Source organism: Eimeria maxima, genomic scaffold, assembly GCF_000499605.1.
Source record: "Eimeria maxima Weybridge genomic scaffold, Emw_scaff428, whole genome shotgun sequence".
Lineage (NCBI taxonomy): Eukaryota > Apicomplexa > Conoidasida > Eucoccidiorida > Eimeriidae > Eimeria > Eimeria maxima.
This window is the reverse complement of record NW_013566499.1, coordinates 14,110-23,673: the sequence shown is the minus strand read 5'-3', so window position 1 is coordinate 23,673 and position 9,564 is coordinate 14,110. Positions and strand designations below refer to the sequence as shown.

At 42.1% G+C, this 9,564-nt stretch overlaps 1 protein-coding gene across 1 annotated transcript; it reads right to left on the bottom strand.

Annotated features, from left to right (window-relative positions):
• Nucleotides 1-6,871: 6,871 nt before the first annotated feature.
• Nucleotides 6,872-9,004, bottom strand: EMWEY_00032630 (hypothetical protein; the record flags this gene model as incomplete). Its single annotated transcript, XM_013481807.1, has 2 exons — nucleotides 6,872-7,084; nucleotides 8,465-9,004. The coding sequence occupies 2 exons, from the start codon at nucleotides 9,002-9,004 to the stop codon at nucleotides 6,872-6,874; spliced, it is 753 nt and encodes a 250-aa protein (XP_013337261.1).
• Nucleotides 9,005-9,564: the final 560 nt, after the last annotated feature.

The following is a 9,564-nucleotide window of genomic DNA, read 5'->3' as shown; positions in this document are numbered from 1 at the left end:
CAGCAGTAGTAGCAACAGCAGAATGGAAATCCGTCTCTTCTGCTGCTCATGCTGCTGCTTCTTCGGCGCAGCAACAATGCCTGGGAGGCCCATTGCCACCCCAAAGGGGATACACAAGAGGCAGTGGCGGATGCGGCAGGCATACAGCTTGCCGCTGCCCTCCCCAGACCTACTGCTGTTGCACCACCACCAGCAGCAGCAGTATCAGCTTCCGCAGCATCAGCAGCAACAACAGCAGAAGGTTCATTACCTGCTGTATAGATGTCTATTCCGTCCCTATTACCGTTGAGATCGCAGATCAGGGGCCCTGATTCTTTGAGATATTTTAAGGGGGCCTGCATGCTTGAGTGCATCATGAGGGGACGATCGCCCTCTAAACAGCAGACAGCGAGGAGACAGTGAGGTTTTCCTTGGTAAATGGGGGCCCTCACCTCTCCTATACATCTTGAGGCCCCCAGGTGTCTCCTATGAGCAGCAGGAGACTGTGAGGGGGGCCCAACAAAGCACACACACAGACTCCGACTGGGGCCCCAGCGAGGTGTTTCAAGGTGTTCTTGTTAGAAGGGTATGAGAACGGGGGGCCCTGCATTCAACGCATGCAACGCATGCAACGCCTTGAGGGCCTCCTGGCAGCCTTTGCTGCACAGCGATCGGTCGAGGGGGCCCTTTCAGGGACTTGGGGGTCCCCCAAGGACTTAGAGGGGGGGCCCCCTTTGCCTCCCCTATGGGGTCCATGTCGGGCGGCCCCTCGTTGCAATGTGGGAACCTCTTTGGTTGTAGGGGGCCTACCAGGGGGGCCCCCATACTGCAAGACGGAGAGTGGGTTTAGAGGGGCTACATGTACAACGAAGTACCGTGAGGGGCCCCATTAAAGGCATTTTTAAGTTGGGGCCCCATGATGCACCGCAGTACGTTTTACACTTGAGCTAATACCCTGCAAACGCTGCAGGGGTTAAGAAGGACGTGGGGAGAGGGGGCGCCGGTGGGGGCCCCCTTAAGATGCCCTTTAGATGGCCCTGCTTGCATAAGTGGAGCCCAAAGAGTCAGGGACGCTGTAGGCGTAGTTTCTGTATCCGACTTTGGCTTGCCTAAACCCTAAACCCTAAATCCTAGGGGCTTTTCTATTATGAGAAGCGGGTAGATCCTACATAACCTTATTTATCTCAAGTGTTTGTTTCCAGCAGATATAAAAAATGGGGACTAGAGACGGGAGACACTTTGTTGCTGTGTACATGCACTGCACTGTAGGCTATCCATCAGCTAGCAACGTTCGCTGCCACAGCTGCCTGTGGGCACGAGAAGGAATTATGTGCTGTTGTAGCAACAGCAGCAGCAACAACTGCTCTTGACGCAAATAGACAGATAGAACAAACAAACAAAAATAATAGGCGTCTCCTTCCAAGGCTGTTTGCTACTCCTTCGCCCCTCCCCCGCAAGGAAGAGACAGTCCCCAAGGAGACGGCAGCAGCAAAAATCAAACTGCTGCTGCGCTGCTGCGCTGCCCATAAGGGGGGCCCCTACCCTAGCGCACGAGAGGGCCCCCCATTTTTAGGTAGGGTCCCCCCCTTGTGTTGGCCCACCACCCCTCTTGTATTGTGGAGCACCCTGTTGAATTGGGGGCCCCCCGTTGTATTGAGGGCCCCCCGTTGAATTGAGGGGCCTCTCAATTCATGAGTGGCATGTATGTGTATGTGTGCATGCATGGATGTGCAAGTGCATGTGTGTATATGTGTTAATATAGCGCCCCCTCCCCCCCCTATTTAGTGTTGTGTATGTTGTATTTTGCCTCTTAGTGCGGTTAGATGACTAAGAAGATCATCTGTTGTTTGCTGCATGTGCTCTAATAAGGCATTCCTGCTGTCTGGTAAATGTTTGAACATTTGGGGTATATCTGTGTCTATTAATTGCTGTGTCTGTATAAATTCGTCTCCTCCTAGATAAGAAAGAAGGAGTTGTGGATCTAATGCCCCTTTCCTTAAGGATACAGCAGCACATTTATCCTCTATTAATTTTATTTTATTATTAATTAAGGATCTAAATGCATCACACTCAGCAGCAAATGAATCTACAAATCCCTGCAGTGTCTCTACTGTCTCCTTTTGTTTCTCCTCTAATTGTCTCTTTATCTGGAAGAAAGTAAGAGACAATAATTGTTTATCTTGTGCTAAGGAGGAGGCCCATTCTGTCTGACTGTCTCTTAGTACTGCCTGTGCCCCTCTCACGTCTTCTTCTGTCCTCTCTATTATTGCATGCAACTCTACATCTATTTTGCCTAGTGCCTCTTGCCATGCTGTCTCCACGGAGACAATTGAGTGTCTCTGATGGGGCCCCGATATAATACATTCCCCGCAGACACAGGGGCCCCCACAGGTACAGCAGTAGAATTGGCAAGGCTCCCCTGCATGCAGCTCGCATGCAACAGAGGAGACAGAACAGAGACGAGGAGTAGCATTAAGAGGAATATGACTATTTACTATTTCTTCTAAGGAGACACTTCTTTTGTCTCCTCCTTCTCCTGTCTCCTCATCCTTCTCCTTACGGTCTCCAAATAATATATTACCACCATAAAATAGACCATCAAGGTCTCCTGCCCCTCCTGCTCCTCTTCCTGTTGCTGTCCCAGCAGCTGCAGCAGCTGCAGCAGCAGATAAACCCTCAGCTACCTCAAGAAAAGGATCCGCGTCCCCTAATCTCCTATAATGATCTATTTCCCTTAATTTATAACGGTCTGATGAGGAGACACTTGGACAAATTAAAGGAGAAAAACGATGAAGAGACAGATTAGCAGCAGCTTCTCCTGCTGCTGCTGCAGAGAGACACAGCAGCAAACAGACACAAACAGGACACAAACCATGATAATAAAGGAGACAGAGGAGACACAAGAAAAGGGCGGCACAACAAATAGAGAAAGGAGACACAAACAGAGGGGGAAAAAGAGACAGAAAGGAGACACTAAAAAAAGGGACAGTATAGTTTACCAAGCAGCAAACAGAGGAGACACCGATGGGAACACAGACAAGAGGCAAGAGGCAAATAAAAGGAGACAGAAATAGAAAAGAGAGACAGATAAAGGGAGGGACAGATAGAGGGGGAGACAAGGAGATAGCAATAAAGAAAAAGAAACACAATAAGAGACAGTGACAACAAAGAAGACAAAGAGGAAGAGAGAGAAAGGAAGGGAGAAAAGGAGAGAGAGACAGCAAAGGACACAGAAAGAGACATAAAGGGACACAAGTAAAGAGAGAAAAGGAGACAGAAGGGGACAGAAAGAGGAGGAGACAGACAGGAAGAGAAGGGGACAGAAAGGGAAGGAGACAGTTAATTGTCTTACCTTGTGTTGCATGCGCATCTACAGCACAAGTCTTACAATAAATATTAACGCATGCAGCACAAGAAAGAATTGCCTTTTGTTTCTTGCAGCAGCAGCAGAGGAGAGAAGAATCTATAGGAGTACCATTTGTTGCTGCTGCTGCTGCTGCTGCTGCTGCTGCTGCTGCTGCTGCACCTGCTGCTGCACCTGCTGCTGGAGGAGGAAACACCTCCCCAGCACGTACATAGGTACCCTCGCCATTTACTGCTGCTGGGGGTGCTGCTGCTGCTGATGCTGCTGCTGCTGGTGCTGCTGCTGCTTTGTTAGCATGGGACTTTCTATGTTTATGACGGGGTTGCATCCTTACAAGAGTTGCTGTTGTGTCATCAGGGAGAAGTGTCTCCTTTCTGCAGCAGGGACAAAGGAGACGGTTATAGGGGGACAGGGGATCGTGCTGTATCTGCTGCTGCAGTCTCTCTGCAGCACAAGAGAGGCACAAGAGATGCTGGCATTGCTGCAGCAGCAAACTAGATGCCTCTACACCGCAGCTGCAACAAGTTAATGCTGCTCCTGCTGCTGTAGCAGCAGCAGCAGCAGAATCCTGATTCTCCTTATCTGCTGCATCCCCTTGTGCTGCTTTTGCTGCAGTTGGAGAAGCTGCCTCCCTTTTGCTGCTGCTTGCTCCTTCTTCCTGCTGCTTCTGCTGCTGCTGCTGCTGTTTCTGCTGCCCTTGCTGCTGCTGCCCCGCCTTAGCCTTGCGGCGAGCCCCTGCTGCTGCCATTGCTGCTCTAAATTGCGACACTTTTGAGGCTGGGGCCTTCTGTAAGGCTAGAGGAAACTCACGATTGGCCTCCATCCTCGAGGGTTTAGGGTTTAGGGTTTAGGGTTTGGTGTTAGCATGCGCGCGAGGAGGAAGACTTCGTTGGTGACAGGAAGGACAATCGGGTGAATACAACAGAAAAAATAAGGACTATAGGGTTTAGGGTTTAGGGATTCGGGATTAGGGTTTAGGGTTTAGGGTTTAGTGTCCACGAGCGTCGGCAGTGGACGAGGTCCACTGCTGTACGGGAGAGCTGTGACCAGTGTCCGCTAAACCCTAAACCCTAAACCCTTATCTTAAAAGCCTTTAATTTTATTAAAACAACATTAAAATAAGGGTTTAGGGCTTAGGGTTTAGCATAGCAGGGTTTGACTCTCCGGCGGCCGAACCAGCGGCCCCCCAGCAGTCCACAGCATGGGCCCCAGCAGGAGGGTTTAGGGTTTAGGGTTTGCATCTGAAGGTTTCTGCTCTTGTTTTAGGGTTTAAGGTTTAATATTTAGGGTTTAGGGTTTAGGGTTTAGGGTTTAATGGACATATTTCAATGTTGGCACACACAGAGAGAGGCGAGGGCGTTGCTGGTCTACCATTGCACAATAAGGGTTTAGGGTTTAGGGTTTAGGGTTTAGTAGGTTCGTTAAGATAAGCCAGGTAGAAAAGAGGCATAGAGAAAACAGCAAAGAGATAATAGGAAGGAAAAAGAGACAAAAGGAGACAAAAAAAGGGACAGTAGAGGAAAGGAGGCAAAACAAGAGACAAAAGAAGAAAGGAGACAAAGAGAGACTCAGCAACAGATAAAAATATAATAAAAGGAGACAAAAGAACAAAAGGAGACAAACAGCAACAAAGAAAAAAAAAGACACAAAAAGGGAGAATAAAATATATAATAAATAAATAGTTTATATTATAAACCCTAAACCCTAAACCCTAGATAATAATAAATAAGAAAAAAAGATGAAGAAAAGCGCAGCGTTGTAGTTATTCTTATGTAGGGTTTGTTGAAGGAGACAACAAAACCCTAAACCCTAAACCCTAGAGGAGTTGCAGCAAGGGTTTAGGGTTTAGGGTTTAGTGGAGACAGCCCCTGTTCTGTAAAGGAGACAATTGTCTCCTTTATATAATAAATATATGAGGAACTGTCTCCTTATTTATTATTATTATTATTATTATTATTATTTATTTATTTATATATTTATTAGTTAGCTATTTATTTGTCTCCTTTATATATAATAAATATATAAAAGGGACTGTCTCCTTATTTACTTATGTATTTATATATTTATTTATTTATTTATTTATTTGTTATATTAGTTAGCTATTTATTTGTCTCCTTTAATAAATAAAAAGGGGACTGTCTCCTTATTTATATAAATAATATTTTATTTATATTTATTTATTTATTTATTTATTAATATAAAAGTTTACTATTTATTTGTTTCCTTAATAATAATAAATATATAAAAGGGGACTGTCTCCTTATTAATAAGATAATATAATAATATAATTATATTTATTTATTTATTTATTTATTTATTTATTTATATAAAAGTTATCTATTTATTTGTCTCCTTTATATAAATAAACATAAATAGTGTCTCCTTTATATAAATAAAGAAAAAGGGACAAAATAACAAAATATACAAAAAAGGAGACACTATATATAACAAAAAGGAGACACAAATAAACAAAAAGGAGACACATTATATAAGGAAAAGGATATACATTATATAAACAAAAAGGAGACACATTATATAAGAAAAAGGAGACACATATAAACAAAAAAGGAGACAAAAAGATAAAAGAAATTATATTTGTGTCTCCATGGATAGACACAGACAAAAATGGAGACAGTTATAACTGTCCCTATACCCTAATTACTGACACATTTATATCTCCTTCCCCTCCTTCTTGTGCTGCTGCTGCGCTGCTGCTGCTGCTGCTGCTGCTGCTGCTGCTGCTGCTGCTTCAGATGCTGCTGCAGCTGTAGTGATGTGCTGCTGCTGCTGCTGCTGCGGCTGCTGCTGCTGCTGCTGCAGGTAACAGTTGGTGTGCAGCCTCACGAACAAACAAATAGCAATTGGCCCCTCTCTCTTGCAGCTGTTGCTGCTGCTGCTGCTGCTGCTGTTGCTGTTGCTGCTGCTGCTGCTGTTGCTGCTGCTGCTGCCTTGTTGTACGGGTGCAGCAGAAGAAATAGCAAATAGAGAGAGGAGTAGAGGAGACAGAAGGAGAGACGCATAAATAAATTAGACAAATATATATCTACATGTAAACAATAATAAGGTCTCCTGTCTCCTTTTCTTCTTCATTCAATACATATCTCGACCTGCTGCTGCTGCTGCTGCTGCTGCTGCTGCTGCTGCTGCTGCTGCTATGCTGACGCTGCCTGCTACTACGACTGCTATTGCTGCTGTTGTTGCTGCTAGTGCAGCTTTCAGCTATTGCATTGTTTCTGCTGCTGCTTCCACAAATATTGCTGCTGCTGCTGCTGCTGCTGCTGTCATATTGCTGCTGCTGCTGCTGTAATATATTGCTGCTGCTGCTGCTGTTATTGCTACTAAATATAATTATATTATTATCTTTTTTTTCCTGTTGCTAATCCTTGTAAGATGATCATTGTATACACCATGAGATTTGTATTGTATATATGTTCTTCTTCTTGCTGCTGCAGTTGCTGCAGTTGCTGCTGCTGCAGTGGTTGCTGCTGCTGCTGCAGTTGCTGCGATAATGAATAATAAATAATTGAATTAATTATTTTTTTTAATATCTTGTGCCTGTATTAATTCTTCTAATTCTTCTATCTTTGTTCCCTCTCCCTCTCCCTCCTGCTGCTGCTGCTGCTGCTGCTGCTGCTGCTGCTGCTGGTGCTGCTGCTGCAGTGTTTCTCCCCCCTCTTCTCCCTGTTCTTCGTTGGGTCCAGTCCAATAAGTACCAACTTGCTCAGGAGGAGGAAGTAATGGCTGATAAGGAGGGGGTACTTCCCCTCCATGCTGATGAATTCTCTTAACTCTACCATATAAGGAGACAGTATTATTATTAATAAATTCAAGGAGACAGTGTCTCCAACTAGGATGAGAAGGAAGTGTATAATATTCTTTAGCTACTGCATGCAATAAAGGGAGACGGTATCCAGGTATAGAGGGAAAATCATGATGCTCTATATGGTACCCTACACAAAAAGTAAATAAATTATCTAATAAATTATATGTACTATATGTCTCCTGTAGTTGTTGTCCCCAAGGGAATTGGTAATGCTCAGCAATAAAATGACCATTAAATGGGTGTATAGACATGGATATAATACTACCTAATAATAAATATAAAAAAGGGCCAATTCCTAGGTGTATATACACCCCAATATCCCATAATATTATTATTATATAATTAATTACCTCTAATAATATAGGTTTTTTTCTTTGTATAATTAATGGTCTAATTGTATAAGTAATAGGTAATAATAATATAAATAATAATTTATATAATTTATTTATATATTTATTATTATTATTATTATTATTTAATAAATATACCTCTAATAAGGAAGGTAAATCTGGATCTTTTTTGTTTATACCTAAGTATATATGATGATCTATATGGTAACGAATAAAGGATATACCTACAGGTATACACATAGATAAATTAGTAAATATACAAAAATATTCATTTATTTTTTTATTAGGGAATAATGTACTATGTGCTGCCTCATGCATAGATAAAAAAAGTATATGATTTAATGTACCACTAACTATATATGTTAATAATATTAATAATAATATATTTGTCTCTTTTTTTTCTTCTTTTTTATTCTCTTCTTTTTTTTCTTCATTATTCTTTTCTTCTTCTTCTTCCTTTTCTTTATTTATATTATTATCTATATTATTTATATTATTTATATTATTTATATTATTCTTTTTTTCTTCTATATAATTATCTATATAATTATCTATATTATCTACCTTATTTATATCTATATTATTTATATCTATATTATTTATATCTATATTATTTATATTATTATTTATATTATTTATATTATTTATATCTATATTATTTATATTATTTATATTATTATTATTATTATTATTATTATTATTATAATTAATATAATTAAATAATTTATATAGAGAATAATTATGACTGGGAGGTGCACATACACCCCAATTAATAAGATTAAATGCTATATATAAATTAATAAATGTAATTATAGTTGCATATACACCTGAATATATATCATAACCAACTAGTTGCTGTATATGCGGATATTTTTTTATTATTTTTTTTCTTCTTTCTTTATGACTAATTCCTCTCCTTGTCCAATGAAAGTCTTCCCTATTATATACCCAATTACCTCCTCCTCTCTTATTTGCTGCTGCTGCTGCTGCTGCCATTGCTGCTAATGTTGATGATGGAAATTCTTTCCTTTCTGCTCCTGCTGCTCCTGCTGCTCCTGTTGCTCCTGTTGCTCCTGCTGCTCCTGCTGCTGCTGCTGCTGCTGTTGTTGTTGGTGCGGATAGGGAGGTACCTCGAGATGTATTTGCAGATGTTGGGGTAGAAGATATCTCTGCAGATAATGTTCCTTTTCCTGCTGCTGCTGCTGCTGCAGTTTCTGCTGCTGCTGCTGCTGCTGCAGTTGCTGTTGCTGCAGTTGCTGTTGCTGCTACTGTTGGTTTTGCTACAGATAATGATGATGTTACTGTTGCTGCTGTTGAGTCGCAGCGAGACGATGACCCCGAAGGAGGAGCCCAAACAGATGACGGAGCCTGCTGCTGCTGCTGCTGCTGCTGCTGCTGCAGCTGCTGCTGCTGCAAAGGATCCATTTCGCTACTTAAATAAGAAGAAGGTGCAGCAACAGCAGCATTTTCAACACTTACTGGTCCCATATTAGAGCAGACTTTGCTGCTGCTACAGCAGCTGCTGCTGCTGCTGCCTTCGTCCGCCATATTTCTGCTGCTGCTGCTGCTGCTGCTGCTGCTGCTGCTGCACCCTCCACTGCTGCTGCCAGTGCGTTATATGATTAAAATAGTCCTCTTTAAAGATGAAATAAAATAAAAAAAGAATAAATATATTAAATATTTACCCAAATATACAATTGAAACAAAGAATGTTGCTGCTGCTGCTGCAGCAGCAGCAGCAGCAACAGCAGCAGCAGCTGTAGCAGTAGCTGTAGCTGTAGCTGCTGTTGTTGCTGCTGCTGTTGTTGCAGCTGTGCAACAACTTACTGCAGCAGCAGCTATGCAAATGTCCTTTCCTCTCTTTTCTTTATATAAATATTAATGAAATTATTTACTAAATAAATAATTAATTAATTAATTAATTATATTATATTATTTACTGCATGTCTTATTAACTTCTTGCTGCAGCACAGTCCGCTGTTGCAGCACGCCTGCAGCAGCAGCGCTACAGCAGCAGCAGCAGCGGGCGTCGTCGGCTGTGCCCCGGC